The following is a 21053-nucleotide window of genomic DNA, read 5'->3' on the forward strand; positions in this document are numbered from 1 at the left end:
TAGATACAATGTTGGTAAGATGGGGAAGGTTTCTTCTAGTTGCTTCTATTCTTGTGCAAAAGAAAGCAAACTGTGAAATTGTCATCCAGGAACTCAGGCACCCCTGAGTGGCTGATCCATGAGCTGGATGTAGATGGATGAATGGAGTTTGCTAGATTAAAAAGAGAGAAGAGCAGTCTGTGCAAAGGGAGTAGCATTGCTGGGGTGACAGGGCGACTAGTGGTGTCATTCACTGAGTAAAGAATAGAGGAGGAATGGTGGGGAACTGGACAGATTGCACTTGAGGTATTTGCAAACATCGCGTCCAAATGCCTGTTAGGTCATTGGATACACCAGACTAGAACCCGACAGAGTTAAGTCAGTCAGTGGGATGTGAGGGTCATAAACATGTAAGCAATTATGAATAAGAATACCAACGGAGAGTGTGCGGAACAAGAGAGCAGAGGTCCAGCTACTGAATCACAGAAGATACGGCCATTTAAGGTAGGAGCAGGGAAGGACAAGGTAAGAAGTGTAAACCTCCAAATTGGTAGACTAGGATTAAAAATGAGAGTTAGAGGGAAAATGACCAACCAGAACTCAAGAAAAAGATATCTTCAAGAAGAGTATGGTCAATATGTCCAGTGCGACAAAAGGTAGGAAAGAACCCAACAGACATGGCAATGTGGTACTCCAAGCTGGGCCAGATTCAGTGTGTCAGTAAGGTCGCAAGTCAGCTGGCTAGTGTAGAGGGGTGAACCATAACACAGAAAGTGTGGAGGAGCCTTTCCAGAAGGTTCTCTGTGAAGCAAGGGAAATGAGATAGATGCTGAACAGGATTGTAGGGGTTGGCTTTTGGTGTTTTTTTTTGTTTTGTTTTGTTTTGTTTTTTAATTTTTTTAAATTTATTTATTTGACAGAGAGAGATCACAAGTAGGCGGAGAGGCAGGCAGAGAGAGAGGAGGAAGCAGGTTCCCCGCTGAACAGAGAGCTCGATGCGGGGCTCGATCCCAGGACCCTGAGACAATGACCTGAGCCGAAGGCAGAGGCTTTAACCCACTGAGCCACCCAGGCGCCCCTGGCTTTTGTTTTTTGATGGTTGGTTTGTGTTAAGATCGGAGTGACCTGAGCCTGTGAGAGGGCAGTGATCTCACCACCGCAAGTAAGGAACACTTGCTCTTCCAGGGCTGGGGCCATAGCCGAGAGCAAGAGGAAGTCCCTGCCCTCCAGCAGCTTATCCTCCAGAATGAGCAAGCATGCAGATGGATATGCAAAGTGGCAACGTGATGAACTCTGAGGAGAAACTGAGCCACGTGGGGAGGGAGAGGCAGAGAGGTTGGTGGCCATGTGTGGGGTAGCAGCGGGAGCCTCCCTGCTGAGGTGACATCTGACCAGAAGCCTGAGGGAAGAGGGGAGTTGAGAGAGACTTGGGGGGGGGGGACATTCCAGGTAGAAGGGACATCATGGTGAAAAGCCCAGAAGTGGGAGTGTACTTGGCATCTTTGAAGGATTACAAGAAGGCAGATATGTCTGGAGGAGGAGCCCCACTAACCCTGGGGAGAATGAGGGGACCTGGATCATGTAGAACCCTGTATAGATCACTATAAGGACTTGGCTTTTTATTTGCAACAAGAAAATAACATTGGTTGCTAACAGGAATAAGACTACAAGCTGAGAAGCCAATGGATAGGAAAACGTGGAAAGGGAGAAAAACCTTCAGGCAAGAGGAAAAGAAGGGTCAGCATCAGTCAGGTCACTCTGAACAGTAGGGAACATTGGAGAGTTATTGCCTAATGGCCTGGATTTGTTTCCAGCGATCCGTGAAGAAGGTGGTGAGGAAAGAGTAGCAGTGAGGGGAAAGGCATCAGATAGAGAGACAAGGAGGGAGAGGGTTTGGAAGAGCTGACCAGAGCATGATTCATGAAGAGGGGCCAAGCTGTTGGCACCTTGACTCTGCAGGAGCCCTCCACTGATGGTGGCCAGGGTTTCCATGCCGCTCAGAAGATTTGTTGGGGCCAGGGGGCAACCAAGCAAAGGGCAAGTGGAAGAGCAAGGGGGCAAGAGAATCAAGGGGCACAGGGAGCGTGATGGACTGGGGACACCAGAGGTCTGACAGCACAGAGACAAGACAACACAGAGGGGACACCTAGAAGCAGCAGACACAGAGGTGAGAGACATGAGGTCTCTGGATATAGAAGTCCAAGGCAGTGGGCATCAGGAGGTGAATGATGTGAAGGACGGGAGAGCATGGTCAGAGGGCAGACCTGGGGTTTTTTTTTTTCAGAAGTAGATTGATAATGAGTTGCCATAAGATTCAGGGTGTCACCCAGAAAGGAGAAGAGCTGAGGTCACCTGGCCACCTGGCCACCTCACCAAGGCCAGTGGATGACCTGTGGAGATAAGAACTTGGGACTGCTACCCATGGCAAGGCAGGATGTCAGTGAGAAAGGATGTAGAGAGAAGTCCTGGGGGCTACATTCCAACAGTCTTAAAGAATGTGAAGCCTGAAGACCAGAGGCAGAGCATCCAAGAGAGAGGAGCCGGATGGTGAGCATGATCATGTAAGTCTCCAAGGTCTGCGTCTCCAGCCGGCCCCTGGCAGACACAGCGACTTACCCTGCTTCTCCCTGGTGGTGGTGTGCGTGCCTTTGCTCGGCTCACCCTCTACCAGCTTCCCCACCTCCTTGCTCCTCTGAAATCCCTACCTGCCCTCCAGCAACCAAAAGACATCTCCATGATATGGTCCTTTTTTTACTACAAAACATGGGATTTAACCTTCCTCTTGACCTCAACACAAGTTGAGTGTTCGTTTAGAACACTCCCCTATCGTTGATTCATGTGCAGCTTGGAGCTGTAGTACACGTGTGCATCCTTCACTCCTATTCTAGACCACAGGGGGTTTCCACTTGCTCACCTTGGCCTTGCTCACATCGTGGAGTCTGGCAGAGAAGGCAATCTATGATTATCTGTTCCCTTCATCAAGGACAATCATTGTGTCTGAACAACCTTCTCCTGAGGGAAGTCATAGAAACGCATCCCCCCACACACAGCCTATGATGACTCAAGCAAAGTGCCTACATGCACAAAGGGTACAAAGTATCTAGCCTACTCCCCTCCATATGTGCACATTTACTTAACTCTTCCTGTTTTAGTTTTAACCTTATAACTCACTTTGGGGAATGGGTTTAGTTAAGAGAGAGGAATTTGTCCTTGGAACACTGCTAAACTCTGAATCTTACCTGTTTGCAAGGCATTGCTCTTTAAAAGCTTGGAAGAATTTTTATATTTATAATCACATTCAATTTCCCCACTTTATCAGCAGGAAGGCAATCAATGGAGGCTTCTCATGAGTTCACCGTATTTTCCATGGGTGAAAAGTCCTTGTTCCCTGGGGTCTTTAGGTTCCTCTTTGAGACCAGAGATCCCTTTGAGATAAGATGAGGCCGATCCCTTTTTCCTACCCCAGAAGCCAGCACAGCACTCGGAGGATGGTGGCAATCTGAGGGCCGCTCTGACCTCCATATTCTGTTCTTTCCCCGGGAAGATGCTCTGTTTTCCATCAAAAACAAGAGCATTGTAAATGTCAGCACTCCACACCCATCTGGGCTCCTGAAAGCAAGCTGCCTGGTTTCTGAATCAGATGTCATCACCCACTGAAGAGCCACCTGCCTCCAAGCTCGGCTGGGTGGGAGAGACTTGCACATCTCCCCCAATGAAGCTGACCACCACCCCCCTCCCATGATCAAATCACAGGTGATCATTCATTTCGAGAGTCAGAGGATGGAGAAGAAGTGAACAGCAACAGAACCCTTTCATCATGGCTTCTCTGACCCTTTGGAGACAAATGGTTAAGATAAATCCCAATGGGTTCATTTATAGGCATGAACATTTTACTCCCTTAGGACCACATGAAGCATTGCCATTTTTGTGGAGCACTTAGAAGGGGCAGAAGGAAACAAAACATGGTAATATAGTCTATGGGCCATGATGGGTTTCCTAAGGGAGACACGGGCCATGATGGGTTTCCTAAGGGAGACACAGGACATGCTGTTTGAAGACTCAGACACAAGTCATGGCAGGAGAGCAGCAGAGCACTAAGATATTGACCAAGCCCTGCACAGATTTTCTTGGGAAAAATGTCCACGTACCCTCTGAGATGTGGTCAAAACTCCCATCAGCCCCTGCTGCAGGGCCTCCTTCCAGGACTAACACAAAGAAGCGCTCAGGAGGAGATGGGGTTCAAAGTGCAGAAACCTGCGTCTGGCTGCTGGTGACCATTCTGTGGCTATAAATAACCCATCACTTCATGGGGGTGGGAGGGGAGGCTCCAAAAACACAATCACCCTCACAGTCGTGTGACTTAAGTTCCATTCATGAAAACTTACGTCAAGCAAAGGATTTCCAGACTTTCATTACATCAAGCATTCTCACAGAGGGAAGGAAAAGCCACGAGAAACTCCTCTACTGGTGGCCAAATCTTTTTCTTCACAACCCAAGATTATGCTCTAACACGTGGCTGGTTGGATGTTGTAACATCTGCAGATGTTTCCAGCAGAGGTGTTGTGCCGTGAAAAGCTTTCATGCTTCAAGCAAAAAGACCTTCATAAATGTACATTCAACATTGGAAAACACATAACAGTATTTGTACATGATAGAGCTGTGTGTATGTGTGTGTGTGTGTGCATGCACAAGTTACAAAACAGAAGTTGGTCTCTCTTCTTGCACTTCAAGGAGGAAAGACTGATGTTTATTGAGCATTGACAACATGCCAAGTACTCAGCATATCGTAACTCCCCATTTCATCCTCACCACTAGCTTGGGAGGGGTGGACTGTTACTATTAAACATTTTATAAGTGAGGACAAGAGGCTCTGAGAAGTCAAACCACTTGCCTGAGCTCCCACAGGCAGTAAATGATGAGTCGAGCTGACTCTAAAGCCCATGTTCTTCCTGCTACATGGCTCCACCTTCTTGAATTCCAACAAATGCTTTTCCAATACTCATCTGTCCATGTTCTTGCTAGAGTAATTTCTACAGTTCATGGAAAGTGCTGCCGGAAGAGCTGAGGAGGAACCGAAGGTTTTTTTATAGGTACAGAAATGATAAAGGTCCAACATATTTTGAGTTTTTTCAGAAAATACAGTACAAGGATAGGGTCTTATCATCAATGAGTATCTCATGCAGGTGATAAGGCATCCTTCTGTGCCATATTTAGGACACGCTGAAGTGGTAGTCCAAGCACAAAGTACAAATAATCTGTGCCCCACCATTTTTCTCCATGGTTTCCTGCCACTGTCCTCAGACCACAGTCTCAATTGTGGTGGTGTTGCCATTGTCTTCCTGGCGCCTGGGTTGCATTTCATCTTTGAAAGCCCTGGTCAGAACCACTTTTAAGGACTCCTTGAACCGCTTTTTCTTACTGCTTCCCACGAAGAAGTAAATAAAAGGGTTGGCGCTGCTGTTGATTGTGGAGAAGAGAAGAGAAATATGGTGCAAGTTTCCGAAGGCTGACCAATACTCATAATAGAGCAGGTACAGGAGCCTCATGGGCATGGCGAAAATGAGGAAGATGATGATGGTGACCATGATGACTATGTACAGCTTTGAGGAATGGGCCGTCCACGTGTTCTTTCGGATCTTAATCACTAGGATGGTGCTGGACACCACCATAAGGGGAGTGAAGACCAGGAAACTCAGAATGGCAATGAAGATGATCACCGCCCTACAGTCACTTTGAGAGTGACTCTGCCCTTCGCTGTCAATGCACATGACGTACTCCATGGTGGTCACCAAGCACGAAAGTGCCCACAGGAGAGCACAGACAAATGCTGACTGGTGCTTGGGGCGATGACATCGGTACCAGATGGGGTAGAGGACAGACAGACACCTCTCCACGCTAATGGCCGTCAACAGATAAAGGCCCGTGTTGTAGCCGAACAGAAAAGTCACTGATAATGTGACAATTGTGTAGTAATAGCCAGAAGAGAGCTCATAATCTAAGGCATAGTCAACAGACAGAATAAAAATACAAAAGAGCAATGAGATGTCTGCAATAGACAAGTGGGTGATGTAGACCGTGAAGGGATTTCTTCTCATCCGGAAGCAGAGGAACCAGAGGAGGATTCCATTTTCGACAAAGCCCAGAGGGGAGATGCTCATAATTACCCAGTGCACAATTGGGATTTCCCGGCGCAGGTCCCCAGCCGATGTATTCCTGGCGGTGGAGGCGTTGGTGGACTTCTCATCAACAAATGACGTCACGTTCGACTCATCCATGAGGAGGCCTCAGGCAGGAGCTCTTCAGGTAATTTTCTATAAATAAGTAAAACAAAAATAAAAAGGACAGCATGAAAATGGATGCACTGGGGGAGAAGGGAAATCTTCAGCAACGGATCATGAACTTCATGTTGTTAGCAAATATGTTAAACTGACTCCACAGTTATCTTTCTGACAATGATAAAATTAGACATTTTATCAGAAAAGAGAACTGATTTCATGATTTTTTTGGCCCTCCAATAGCCCTTAATTCTGTATTATTATTTGCTTGTGGCTCAGTGCCAAAAGGGATCCGGCAAAGCAGGAGGGTAAGAGTGCCTGGTGTCCACGTCTGGTCTGGCCCGTGCTTTCAGAAGGGCATCTTGAAAATCATTCATCTTCTCCACCTGTTCTGAGGAAGCAGATTAATTGCATTTAGGAACAAAGACAAAATATATTTTTGGTCAGTGTTGTTGTTGTCATTTTTTTTTAATCCATAAAGTACCATAAGTGATGGGTAAATGAGAGAGAACAGCTAGCAAAATTTTGTTCAATCATGTACCGATATTTTTGTAAGTGTGAACAATTAGAAGGCATTTATCTTATGTGGTCTCAATATCTCTGACAAAAATGGGCACCTCTCCAGACTAGGTGTGCCAGGCAAACCAACGACCTGAGTGACAGATGGTGAGCCTTAACAAGGTGTGGTCACATCGCCACAAAGCACAGGCCAGACCGTGCAGGAGAACACTACTAACAGACATTCAACAAAGCACTAACTGGAAACCAATAGAAACGCTAAATATTTGAGACTGCAAAGCAAAGAGTCTCAGAAACTTCCTATCACATGTCTATGAATTGCAAAATAAATATATGCACAGTCCCCGCCTTCTTCCTGTTATGTAACAAATACACAGATGCCACTTCCCCCACTGGAGAAAGGACAAGGTAGGCAGCGGCAGAGATCCTCTTCCTGGTGCCAACTTTAATTTGTCCTTGACTTTCTCAAGTCGTTGATTGTTGTAGTCATTTTGATGGTGGCAGTAAAATACTGTCCTCTGTTTTTTGAATTTTGACCTTGTAGACAGGGTCCCTCCATATGCAAAATAATTAACCTTTAGGAAGTTGATCAAACTGATATTTCAAATTAATAGATATCTGCCTTTTCCTCACAAGCTTCCCTGAAGCTGAACGGTGCAGAGATGCAATGTTTTGTGGTTTGCATGTCTCAGTGATATTAGATGTTTTCAGGATTGAGTCAGCAGAAGCCCAGCATTGGCACATCTCCTCATGTGGAGCTCAGTACAGCTGGGCCTGACATCCAGACTCACAGGAGCTGGGCCTGACATCCAGACTCACAGGCAGCCTGCTGAGAAGGATAGTTACCTCCCCAGTGGTGTTCTTCAGGAGCCCCCGGGGCCTCTGCCTCCACTGTTCTTATCCCTCATCTCCTGACTAACACTTCCCTCAGCTACTCAGATGAGGTACTGGACAGGATTTTTGCTGGGGCAAGTTCTCCTTTCATGTCATAATTAAACAGAAGAAATAGATGCCAATACCCTCAGGAGCCCAACACCAGGACCAGAATCCAGAATACCATGGCATGACAGACCGAAGATCTGCTGTAGAGAACAGCCTTTGTTAGAAGTTTGTAGGTAAGACAGTCACATTCCCCACATGCTCCCACCCAATATACATTCAGAGCCAACTTCCTGCTGGGCACTGTCCTAGGCGTTGGGACATGGCAGTGAAGGAAACAAACCAAGCACCAACCTCTTAGAGTCTCTACTCCAGTGGGAAGGCAGTCAATAACCAAACAAAAACCACATGTAAAAAGACATCAGTGGGGCGCCTGGGTGGCTCAGTGGGTTAAAGCCTCTGCCTTCGGCTTAGGTCATGATCCCAGGGTCCTGGGATCGAGCCCTGTATCGGGCTCTCTGCTCAGTGGGGAGCCTGCTTCCCCCTCTCTCTCTGCCTGCCTCTCTGCCTACTTGTGATCTCTGTCTGTCAAATAAATAAAATCTTAAAAAAAAAAAAAAAAGACATCAAGTCCTAATAAATGCCACACGGAAAAAGCACAGACCACGTACGAACCAGAATGTGGTTGTGGAGGCAGCAAGATGTGGTTGGATTCTGGATGCAGTTTGGTTTGTTGATGGATGAGAGGTGTTATTGTAGAGAGAGAATGAGTTTTCAGCCATTTACTGAATGGACAAGGTGCAGTTGGAGTGGGTTAGGAGAGGTATATTGAGTTTGCAAAGCCCATACTTGGGACTTCAGGGTGGCTCGGTTAAGCATCTGACTTTTGATTTTGGCTCAGGTCATGGTCTTGGGGTAGTGGGATTGAGCACCACATCAGGCCGCACTCTCAGTGGGGAGTCTGCTTAAGATTCTCTCTCTTCCTCTGCACTGTCTTGTCTTTCTCTCTCTCAAATAATAAATAAATAAATCTTTTTAAAAAAGAAAAGAAAAGCCTATGCAATGGAGATGTCTGGTAGTGTCCGGAGCTGGGGAGACAGATGCAGTCTGGGCATAGAAATACAGGTTTTGTATGCAACCAGGTGGGATTTAAAATCATGAGGCTAAAGAGATGTTCTGTGAAATACAGGTAAATGGAAAGGAGAAGAGGTCCAAAGACCAATCCTTGGGACATTTCAAAGTTCACAGGTCAGGGAGATGAAGAGAAAGAAGCAAAAGAAACGAAGAAGGATCTGGCAGAGAGATAAGAGACAACCACAAGAAGGGTGATGTCCGGGAAGCAAAGGTGTTTCTCAAAGTGTGATCAGCTGTGTAACTTCTAGTCTAAGTTCAAATTAGATAAGAATTGGAAATGGACCATTAGAGTAGAGTCATTGCTGACCTTGATGAGAGCCATTGAGGCACCGTGGAGAAAGTGAAAGTCTGATTAACCGAAATGGATTCCAGGGAGGATGGAGGGAGAGTAAGTGGGGGGGGGGGAGAGATGGACAACACTCTTGAGGAAATTCAATGCAAATTCAAGCAGAAATGGAGGAGTAACTGGAGAGGGCTGCAGGGGGTTGGGGAGAGTTGGTAAACTAATAAGAATTTTCCAGGAAAGAAGAAACAATGGATGATTCATGACTCGGGGGTCTAGAGCTTGGTGGAGTTGCTGGCTTTTGCTGGTGGCGTAATTTATTCATCAGAGCAGAAGGGAAGCAGAGTGTGTAGTTAAAAATGCAGTCAGGCAGGTAGGCTGACAGCAGGAGTGTTAGAAGTTGGAAGACATTCTCTTCTGAATGCACAGTATCTCCTTTTCAGCAAAGTAAGAAGCTAGATCATCAGCTAAGAGTGAGGAGAGGTGGAGGGTTCTCTTCATGCGGGCAGCATGTGAAATAATCAAGTAAACGAGGGAAAGGACCAGGGAAATACCCAAAGAGTGAGATTTCGGACCGACCTTAGAGCCCACCAGTGCGTCTTTAAACCCCCATGAATTAAAAAATTCATCGTGAATGTGCTTTTCTCCAGATAGAGTTCAGCTGTCCAGGTGGGAGCTCGGTGAAGGAGGGGGCTTGGATTTAGCCAGGGCTCCGGTTTCCCCAGGCTGGTGCAATGGTGGAAGAGGGGCGCCAACGGGATCAAACGACATGGAAGGGAATGGGTGCGATGACGGACTACAGAAGTCAACGGGATTAGGAGAAAGGTGAGGTCAGGAGAAAGATGACAGTGACCAGGACACAGGAGCCATATGATAGACCCCAGTGCTAACAGAGGACTGTGGAAGTACTAAAGGTAGGGAACCGGGAAAAAGGAGGTGGCGTTGGAGAAAGGGCTTGCAACCGAGATTGTGGTGGTGCAGATTTGCGGTTATCACTGTTGACAAGTGCAGAGCTCCACCGGGGAAAGAGCAGCAGAGGGAGCGTGGAGGACGAGGTCATCTGAGGTGCGGTCAGGACCTGGAGCCAGGCTTTGAAGACTTGGAAGACTTACCTACATAAACATTGAAATGACTGGGGAATAGTGTAATGTGGTTGGGGGGAAAAAAAGGACAAGGAACCAGGTGTGAAACTCTTCAAGGAATTTGAGAACGCAAGCCAGGAGTGTATAAATAGTCACGGTGAGGAGAGTCATAGGTAACATAGTTGGATGATGGGTGCTTTTGTTGTTGGGAGTGGGGGTCAGAGGTAGAAGAAAGGAATAGAATAATCTGGAGTGCAGAGAGGGAGAGGTTAAGAAGGGTCTAGATCAGCAGTAGCCAGTAGAAAGATAATACAGGCCATATGTCTTACATTTTTCTAGTAGCCACATACAAAAAACTAACAAGAAACAGGTGAAATGAATTTTAATAACTATTTTATCTGACCTAATGTGTTCAAAATATTATTTCAACACATAATCAACATAAAAATATTAATGAGATATTTGATATTCTTCTTCTCACAGTGTGTCTTTAAACTCCAATACATTTAGGCACGTCTCCCTTCATAGTGGCCACACTTCACAGGCTCAATAGCCCCATGGGGCCGGTGGCTACAATAACGGACAGCCCAGGTAGGGAACCATCACAAGGAAACCAAATGCTTTCATCTTTTCATAGCAAACCTAAATCAAAGACTAGATATGTCAAATCAGAACTTTTCTAATTTCTAATTGATTTCTAATCAAAATGTTTAAGGAAACTGGCAAGAACGTCTTTCTGACTCAGGCTCACATCCTTGAACTTCTCACAGACCACAGCAGCGTTCCTCGTTCCTCGTTCCGATACTCGTTAGGTGCAGGAGAGCTGTCTTGTAGTCCTCAGAAAAGCCAGTTAGGAAAGGTCTTTCAACACATGAAATCAAACTACTTTTCTTTTAAAGTCAAACCAAAGTAACCAAATTCACTTTCTGGAGAGATCACCGTCTGTCGATTTTTCAACAAACGTTTGGATTTCAGTCACTGTCCAAAGTCTTCAGGATGAAGAAATCAATAAGACAGAGTCCTCTGCACAGTTTTGTAGGGGAGACAGAACTAAACCTAATTCAATACAGGAAATGGAAGGTTGGGGACCTTGGCCATGTGCCAAGCAAGCATGCAGTGGGAGACAAGGTCTCCGCCTTTTAAGGAAGGCTTTCCAGGGCTGGGCCTTGAAGGGTCAGTAGGAGTTTGTTAGCTGAGAGAAGGAAGAATGGCATTTTAAGAAAAAGTAACAGATGGACTGATGCAAGGAGGCAGGAGGGCACAAGATGTTGGGGGTGGGGTTTGAGAAGGCTGGTGGACCTGGGGCTGACCCTGGCCAAAGCATGACAGACAGGTTACGATGCTTCTCTAAATGTTAGGGTTCATCTATAGACCATGCTCATCCAGCTTGGTGTTTAAAAATTACCCTGGATTGCTCAGGAAAAATGCAAATTCCAAGATCCCATTGTTTCAGAAAGCCTGGGTTGGGGCTCTGCAATCGGTAATTCCACAGCCCAGGGGATTCTGATGCAGGTGCACCAGGGGCCGTGCTGGGAAATCCTCTGCCGTTTGCACTGGGGAGCCATGAAAGGTTTCAGCACAGGGCTGAGATATGCCCTGAGCTGCATTTCAGAAAGATTACCCTGGTCCTAGTCTAACGGCTGGATGGAGATACTGGATGGAGCAAAGAAGCCAGCAGGGGGCTGTGTCAATGAACAGCTTGCTGTGGAAACCGAGGCGGGAGGGTAGCAGCCCGGCCAGCGGGGGAACAGAGCTTGGTTTGCCTTGTGCTGCGTGCCCATGAAGCATGGGAAGGGCACATCAGGGCAGGATCGGGGAGGGGGAGGGGGCGCATCTGTGCGTGCCCTGCTCCCCTTACTGTGTTCTTCAGTAAGCAGAACTCCATGAAACAAAAGGTAATAGACACACATGTGAGATTTCAGAACATTATCGATCACGGTGCATTTGCCTGATTGTGAATTTCAAATGCAGGGCCAACCCACAGCATGTCCCTCTTCCATTCCTGTGACTCTCGCCGGGACCCTCCGGAGGTATCTCCCCCTCACCGGGTCTCCCGGTTCTCTGCACCAACCATCCAAAGCTCCCCTCGACCACTCTGGTGCTCGTTCTCCGTGACTTTCCTCCTCGCAACGGAGCTAAAACTGCATCTCCCACACTAACCTGCCAACTCGTGGAAAACAGGGCTTTATCTTATTCCTCCCTGAATCTAGCACTTGGCACACAGGAGGAATCCAATGAGTACATACTGAATTATTCCAAGAAATAAAGCCCATCACAGTGGTCCAAGGGAGAAAACCACCAGCTCCAGTCCAGGACGTGCCAGTTAGTAGAAAGTTCTGTTGCAAAAATCCCAAGGCAGATTTTAGCCAGAATGTGATTGGAAAGCAAATGAAAATCCCATAAAAACTCATTCCTATTAAAAAGTAATGATAACTCAGGGCGTCTGGGCACAGTCAGTTAAGTGTCCGACTTCAGCTCAGGTCTCAGTTAAGTGTCCGACTTCAGCTCAGGTCTCAGTTAAGTGTCCGACTTCAGCTCAGGTCCTGATCTTGGGGTCCCGAGATCGAACCTCATCGGGTACCCGGCTTATCAGGGAGCCTGCTTCTCCCTCTCCCTCTGCTCTTCCCCCCACCCCTTGTGTTTTCTCTCTCTCTCTCTCTGTCACATAAATAAATAAAATCTTTAAAAAAACAAAAACACTAATGATAACTCTCCACGTTGTTTTGTTACAGTGGGGTTTTATTTAAATGATGCATTGCTAAAAATCACATTCCTAGTCTTACCAGACCGCACTGAATTTCAGCCCCCACTCCCAGGGAAATAGCAGGTGGCCAGAAGAGCCTTTGGACACAGCTGGCCCGACACGCTCACTGCCTTCCTTGGGGCTCCTTGGCCATTCTGCGTGTTATCCCCCCTGATGGTGGCTGGCTAGGACATGCGAGGCTGGTCAGGAGGACGGTGCTGGAGGGTGGCTGCTGCTGGTCGACGACAAAAACCACCTAGCTCAGAATAGCACACAGCTGAGCTCTCAGAAAGCCGTGAGGACACGGGGACGCAGTCACCAGACGGGAGTGACACTGAAGGTAACCGGTCTCCATGTCCACGTGGGTCTAGTGCTGTGCACTCTGACCAGACACGCAAATCACTTATTTTTAATACATCTCGTCTTTAGAGAGACATCCTATTTGCAGTGCTGTCCCTTACCTGGTGGTAACAATCCAGGGAGGAAGGAGGGCTCGTGCCTATAGCCCTCTGTGCCCGATGTGGCCAATCCCCCAACACAGCCTACGATCTGGGTCAGAAGTTGAGTGCGGGATGGCACCACTATTGGTCTGAACTACTGGCAGCACCAAAGAAGCACCTCCGACTCTCTCTTCCTTCTCACGGCAGAACCCGGATGGAAAAAGCAATACATCAGAGCAGGAGAAGGCAGCTGGGGCACCTTCCCTTCCAGTTAACTTTGGATCCTCGGATCAGCTCCAGAAATGATAAGGAAGCTGTTATTGCCCCCCTTTTTATAGGGGAAGAAGGAAGGCTTAGTAAACAGACCAAGTTCATACACTTCCCCAGGGCCGGACCCCAGGGTCGGACCCCAGGGTGTGCCCGGGACCCTGCAGGGCATCGGGGCTGAGAGCCCGGGTGGATCCTGATCCCAGAGTCAGGACGAGAGCGCAGGACCTCACTCTAACTGAACGCTGGGCGTGTCTCCCACTTAAGAAAGAAGTGCGGACACAACCCCCTCGTTTTACAGACCCGTAAACAGAAACCTGCAGTGGAGACACTTCGAGAGCCCTGGTCACATCCAGGTGGAGGGCGCCCTGTGCCCTGTGGCTGGGCGCGCGGGAGGCTTAACTCCTGAACTCCGCCCACTCTGCCCTGGGGCTGGACCCTATTTTTAAGACTTTGCCTTTTATAGCCTGTTCTAGTCTGCCTCCAATCTTCCTACTTGAGGAATTGAAGGCATCAGATTCCCTAATATTACAGGGGATTTTCTTCCCCCAAAGACTTGATGACTTTCTAATTGTGAGTCTGCCAGGGTAGGAGCCAGGGGCTGAGTGCTCGCTGCACTCGAATCCCACTGGGAGTGAATCAGCCCCAGGGACGGGAGACAGCGCTCAGCCCCAGAGAGACCCACACCCCCACAAGCTCATTTTATAATTTATACCCCAGCCCAGAATGGGGGTATTTTCTAAATGTTATTGCCTTTTTCTCTAATTATAAAACAGTATGTGTTCATCAAAGAAGATCTGGAACATTTACTGGGGAAAAAAAATCACATGTAAAACCACTAATCAAAATTAATCTGCTTTCACGTTTGGGAATACTTTCTTTTCGTCTTGTTCCTATGCCTCACACATGCTCCTTTTTTACATTGAATTTGCTTTTTAAATCTGTTTTGGTGTCCTGCTTTCTTTTTTCTGCTCACAGTCAATACCGTATTGTAAACATTTTCTGTGTCAGCATGGTCTCCAAAGACATGACTTTCCTAGTCACTGTGGGGATGAATCATCATTTAGCTTTAATAATCCTCTAACCTTGGACATACCCATTGCTTCCTATCTTTCATCATTATTTCTAAAAACAAAGCTCTCTAGTGAACTTCCTTGGATGCAAATTTTGTGCACATCTTTAATTATTTCCCTAGGACATATTTCTAAAAGTGGAATTGCTGGATGAAAGGGTACAAATATTTTTGAAGATTTTAAGAGCCTATTAACAAACTGTCTTCCAAAAAACACCTGGACCGATGACACGGACATCTACAGTATATTTATGCTTTTCTTCCCCACAGCGTATATATGCATAAACTTTCTCCTCGCCACCCAACGTCTCCCTTTATTTGTCTAATTTGCAAATTCGGTAGGTGATAAAAGGTTCCTCATCTTACTTTGCATTTATTTGATTGCTAATGAGTCTGGAGGCTCTTTCATGGTTAATATTCACTTGTCTTTCTTCTTTGATGATTTATTTTTCTTCTTCACACCATCTCCTTATGCTACAAGTCTGTCTGCTCTGTTTTGGTTAGGGACGTTTGGAAGTTGGAGGAAGCGGGTATTTCACAGATGAGGAAGCTCAACCACAAGCAACCCAAGATCACATCTTTTAGTGAGCACCGAGGCCCGAACCAGAGCCTGCATTGCCCAGGTCCACGTGAGCACTGATTCTACTCCGCATGCCAGTTCTTTGTCAACAGGTCATGGACATGGGGAGCTCACTACCCATACATGCCATCATCTTTTAGGACATTTAATAATGGCCTTAATGTCATCAGAAACCATCACCACCATCAACTTGATTGTCAGTTTATTAAAAGCCTCAAAGTTGGGGTGGCTCAGTTGTTGGGCGTCTGCCTTTGGCTCAGGTCATGATCCCAGGGTCCCAGGATCAAGCCCCACATCCGGCTCCCTGCTCTGCTGGCAAGCCTGCTTCTCCCTCTCCCCACTCCCCTGCTTGTGTTCCCTCTCTCACTCTATCTCTATCAGGTAAATAAATAAAATCTTTAAAATAAATAAATAAATAAATGCTTGCATTTAATTTTATTTAATAAAAGGATGGATTGTGTATTGAAGGATAATAACTGCTTACTAAAAGATGAATATTATTTATTAGAGGATGGATTTTTATTTATTAAGGCACCATCCACCCAATGCCAAACTCATAACAACAGCAACAACAAAACAGGTTAGAGTTGCTTTCAGTTTCTTCTAATCCCTGTTTCTTCTGTGATGTGGGATGACCCAGAGTCATCAGCACTATGAACACTTCTATTGATGAAGGGCACCATACTTCACCCTTCCAGGTAGTGATAACTGAAGTCAAAAGGGAACACTCAGGTTATGTCCTTTCATGAGGACAAATAATAAGAATGAGGAGCATCCAGTTGTCAGCACTGTGCTTTTAGAAGAGTCCTGCAAAAGGGAGGCGAGATCGCTCTCACCCTGCTCCCCAGCTCACACACAGAGGACTATGGACTCTTTCTCCATGTTTCTGCTGCATGATGACACCATTGCCTGGACATGCTTTCTTCCCTCTAGCTCTCCTCCTCGCTGCCAGCAACTTCTTCTCTGTCTCCTCCCCTGGATCTCTTCCTACATAGCTCTTGGGCTTCTGGGGTCCCTTGCTGACCCTCTTCCCCTCATACTCTACAGACTCTCCCTGTGTGGCCTTGTCCAACCCCTTTCATTCAATAGTACCACACTCTGATGACACCGAAATCTCAAGCTCTAACTCAGACAGCTCCCCAGAGTATCAGACCCTGTAACCTCTCGTCCTGGATGTCTCCAGCTGGGCCACTCACAGAGGCACCCCAGCCCCAGCCGACCCAAAGCAGAGATCAGACCTTCCCGGCCATTCCATGTTTGCTCTAGTATTCCCAGTCTTGTAAGCCAAAAAACCAGATATTTGGGGGCACTGCTCCTCTTATATGTTCCCTGCACCTGTCCCTTTTGTATGTTATATGTATTATATGTTGCATTTTATTTTAAGTTTATTTATTCATTTGAGAGAGAGAGAGAGCAGGGGCAGAGGGAGAGAACCTCAAGCAGACTCCCCACTGAGCTTGGACCCCCCCTCCCTCCTCCCCGCTTCATGGGGCTCCATCTCACAAACCTGAGATCATGATCTGAGCCAAAGTCAAGAGTCCGACACTCAATAGACTGAGCCACCCAGGCGCCCCTTATATGCTGTGTTCTTTTTTTTTTTAACTCTTTTTTTAAAAGATTTTATTTATTTATTTGACAGACAGAGATCACAAGTAGACAGAGAGGCAGGCAGAGAGAGAGGAGGAAGCAGGCTCCCTGCTGAGCAGAGAGCCCAATGCGGGGTTGATCCCAGGACTCTGGGATCATGACCGGAGCCGAAGGCAGAGGTTTTAACCCACCGAGCCACCCAGGCGCCCCTATATGCTGTATTCTTATAGTGAAGTAAGCTGGAGAACAGAAGATGTCATTAAGAAAATCGTAGGGAAGAGAAAACACATTTACAGTGCTGTGCTGTATTTATCGGAAAAACCTGCATGTAAGTGAACCCAAGCAGTTCAAACCCATTAGTTCAAGGGTCAACCACATGTGTGTCCATTTGGGTGTGTCTGCTGTGTGAGTGTGCGCAATGGATTCCCACCCGCGTCTCTGATTGGAATCCAACACCACTGAGTTCAGTTTCATTTCTTCCTCTCCATATTTCTAATTCTCTTCTCTGATGGTGAGAAACTTGGCCGCCATCATCCTCAACATATTTACTTATTTGGTCCATCCGTCGGGCAGTAAATCACGTCCTCCGTGGGCCACTGCCCTTCCCCCACCCCTGCACCAATCCTCCCCCGACGCTGTCAGGCCACCGCTGCCACTGGCCTCTGCCCTGGGACCCACTCCTCACCCAGCAGAAGCCCTGACGCCAGGGCCGGGTCCCCTCTACCCCTCCCTCCCCACGCTGTGCAGATGGCCTCCCCCTGGCTGGGCTGCTGCCCCCTCACCGGGCTTGCAGCTCAACAGCTCACACAGGCCACAGCGAGTCAGGGTAGAGGGTACATTTAGCACACACCTCCCTCTTGCAAAAATCAAAAGAATTATACGCCAAAAAAAAAAAAAAAAAAAGAATTATAGGCCATTTGGCATCTGAATGCAAGAGAGGTGTTTGAGAAGAGAGATTTGACATTGTTCAAACCACACTGCAGAGACACAGGTCTATTCTGCCTGTGCCTGAGGCTGCGTTGCCTCAAAGCCACATTGTCAAAGTGATTCCTAGATGCAAGTCCCAAGTATCTGGCCCCCTGACCCTCAGTTGCTTTGCATAATTGGCATTTGAATGTATTTCTGGAAGGCTGGGGTGTAAGACAACCTAGGTAATGAAAAGCGCTTTGCCAATATGAGTCTCATGGAAATGCCAAATGGAGATAATGAATCAGCAAGCAGGGAAAACAAGCCTGGTGGTTTCCATAGACGTTTAAGGATGTGGGCTTCGCAGAGCCCGTGTCCTGGCATGTCTCCTTGAAACTGCTACCTGCACGTGCCGTCCCTCTCCGTGAGAGAGAGAGGGACAGATGGACAGTGGAGCTGACAGACAAGCAAGGAAAATCACAGACGGCTGAGAGTTGCAGGGCTTCTTCAGCTGTATCGGCGCATAAGGCAGAAAGTTTTAAATGCTATATATTTTGCTTGTTGAAGTTTTCTCTAGAGATTCCCATTCAGTGGCCACAGTCCTCCCATGGTCCTGGATTCCTAGCCTGCCACATCACTCTTAGAAGAAGGAAGGGAGGGAGGGAGGGAAGAAGGAAGGAAGGGAAGGAGGAAGGAAAAGGAAAGAGAAAAACCAACAAAACAAAAAAAGAGGGGGGGGGGGGAAAACTCCGTAGTGGGTCTTCTGAAACCCTTTCTTGTTCCTCCGCAACCAAAAAGAGAGGCCTGACCCTAGGCTGGACCTCCCAGGTGTGCAGCTCCAGAGGAAAGGACAAATTCCTCCTTCTGTGTGTGTGCAGAGAGCTGGACAAACAGAAACCTATTTGTGAGATGGAATTTCCATGGTAGGTAAGGGATCTGACGGCAGGGACATCTGTCCTGGTATTAAACGCCTCGTGTCCGGCTTCCTCCTACTTGAGCCTCGTGCATGGAGAAGCAAAAGCTTTCCGCTCCCTGTCCAAGTGTAGAGCAGGATCAACTTACAACACTGGTCTCAGGTCAAGGAGAGGAAAGGGGCTGACCCTGTCCCCTGGAAGTCATTTGGTGCACCTGGAGATCTGGGTTGTTACAGATGAGAGGGAGTCTATCAGCCAGGGACACTGCTGAGCGCCCTGCCACGCACAGAACCGCTCCCTACGACAAAGAACGATCTGGCCGAAATGTCACGGTGCGAGCTTGGGAAACCTTGCTCTAGAGGGAGGCCTCAGACCACCTTCTCGCTGCTGCTTACAAAGCAATTGAACAACATCCCATACGTTCTCCCTCCAAATGACCCCCACCCCCGTCCTGGAAATAATTGCCAAGAGACATCAAAGAGAAGACGGAGCAGGAGATTTCTTTCGGTGGAGCCTTGCCACCATGGGCTGCACGTCCGAGTTTAAAAGCCACAGAAGCTAGGACGAATTCTGGTGCCCACTAAGGAAAGGCAAAACAAAACAAAACAAAACAAAAATCCAGCTTGCCTCTGGCCATGCCCAGCTGCTTCTAGTCCAGTGATTTCCCCAGAGAACTCAAATACAGCAGCAAGCCTTTCAGACCCCAACTCTTTTATCACGCGTAGCAACAAATTAAACAGGCTTGACCGCCCCCACGGCCACAGCAGCCTCAAGAATCAACCCTCGGGTCCTTGCCCCCCCATCATGAGCCAAAGAGAAAAAGCCAACGCAGAAGTTTCAACCCCAAAGTTGAAAAACGGCATCTGAGGACAGTTCACCCGGCAAAGAAGCACCTTTTTCAAAACAAAGGCAGGAAGGGGGGTACAGAGGTTTGGGCCAACACACCCCAAATGCCTGACACACCATCACAACAGCCGGCACAGAAGGAGGTCACCGGGCACTGGGTTCCTGAAGAGGGAAGATCTTACTCTGGTTGCCGAGGGCGGCTGAACGATTCAAGCCTGGGGCGCAGACTCACTAGCTCCATTTGCCCAGGGAGGGTCAGAGGTGACTGCAGGGACGGCGCCCCTTCGCGTCCCGGGGCCCCGCCACCCCGCCAGCCTGCAGGGTCTCCGGTCCCCACGTCTCCGAGGACGGCGGCAGCCTCCTTCCCTGAAGAAAGCAGAACCGCTCTCCCACTGCTGAAAATATTTGAGATGTGCCAAGCAGATGGTCCCACGCTTATCAGCAGAAGCCGTGCTTCAAATGGCATCATTCAGTGAGACGCTCGAGGGGAAATCTTCACGCGGATCCCGAGTGGGAATGAGCTGCTGAGAAGGCAGGGTGCTGGACCCCCGGGAGCCGTCGGGGCCAGCCAGGGCTCAGGAGAGAGGTGACCCAGAGGAGTGTTCTACGGAAGGGCAAAAACCATGCAGGGGGGCAGAAAGAGAGACCCCTGCCATTCCTGACCGCCTGGAACTAGCTGACTGATCTGGGCAAAGCGCATTAAGACTCTGTTTTCTCGCCTGTAAAATGGGGCCAATCCTATTACTGCCAGAAGTTGCAATGAGGAAATGAGGTGTAGGTGTCCATGTCAACCTGCATAGTGAGGGATGTGCTGTTTGGTCACTAAGTACCCGTTCCCTCCCTGCAGCCCGTGTTCAGGGTCACGGCCCATGTTAGCGCACGAGTGCGGTGCGGTGGACCTGGGTGCCCAGACCGCTTCTTCGCCTGGTTCGGACACTCACCGCTTCACCACCTGTTCCCGTGACATGCATTCTCGCCCTTGCAGTCATGTTACGCTTCCCCACCTCCCCCACCTCACCCTGACCCCTGTCCTCTCTCCGACAACCACAGTGTAAGGGCTTAAAGGCCAACCTGGAAAATTCTGGATGGTTTGACCCACCCAGCCCTGCCACAAAGACCCACCCTCCACTCGTGCCCATATTTCTTCCTCATCAAAAGCACCCCTTCAGGGATGCCTGGGTGGCTCAGTCGGTTAAGCCACTGCCTTTGGCTCAGGGCATGATCCCAGGGTCCTGGGGTCAAGTCCCGCATGGGGCTCCTTGCTCAGTGAGGAGCCTGCTTCTCTCTCTGCCTTTGCCTGCCACTTTGCCTGCTTGTCCTCTCTCTGACAAATAAATAAAAAAATAAAATCTTTTTTAAAAGATTAAAAAAAAAAAAAGCACCCCTTCACGGTTACTGTGTCAAAGTAGGGATGGACCCAGGGGACCAATTAGATCGAAACAGGGCGAGAAGGCGATTTCAGATTCTGTGGGAAAGCAGACTTGGGAGCCCATATATCAGGCTTTCCTCTGACTGTTCCCATAAGCCGCAGGACTGAAGTGAGCCCT

At 48.0% G+C, this 21053-nt stretch overlaps 1 protein-coding gene across 1 annotated transcript; it reads right to left on the reverse strand.

Annotated features, from left to right (window-relative positions):
• Positions 1-4029: 4029 nt before the first annotated feature.
• Positions 4030-19829, reverse strand: MAS1 (MAS1 proto-oncogene, G protein-coupled receptor). The gene is made up of 2 exons (XM_046006162.1): positions 19689-19829; positions 4030-6290 (listed from the first exon to the last, which is right to left on the reverse strand). The coding sequence occupies exon 2, from the start codon at positions 6252-6254 to the stop codon at positions 5277-5279; it is 978 nt and encodes a 325-aa protein (XP_045862118.1). The 5' UTR covers positions 6255-6290; positions 19689-19829; the 3' UTR covers positions 4030-5276.
• Between the last annotated feature and the right edge of the window lie 1224 nt (positions 19830-21053).

The sequence above is a fragment of the Meles meles genome, chromosome 5 (assembly GCF_922984935.1).
Source record: "Meles meles chromosome 5, mMelMel3.1 paternal haplotype, whole genome shotgun sequence".
NCBI lineage: Eukaryota > Metazoa > Chordata > Mammalia > Carnivora > Mustelidae > Meles > Meles meles.

Bases quoted from the DNA above. Each gene is read 5' to 3' on its own strand.
- MAS1 (XM_046006162.1), bottom strand. From the start codon at position 6,254: ATGGATGAGTCGAACGTGACGTCATTTGTTGATGAGAAGTCCACCAAC.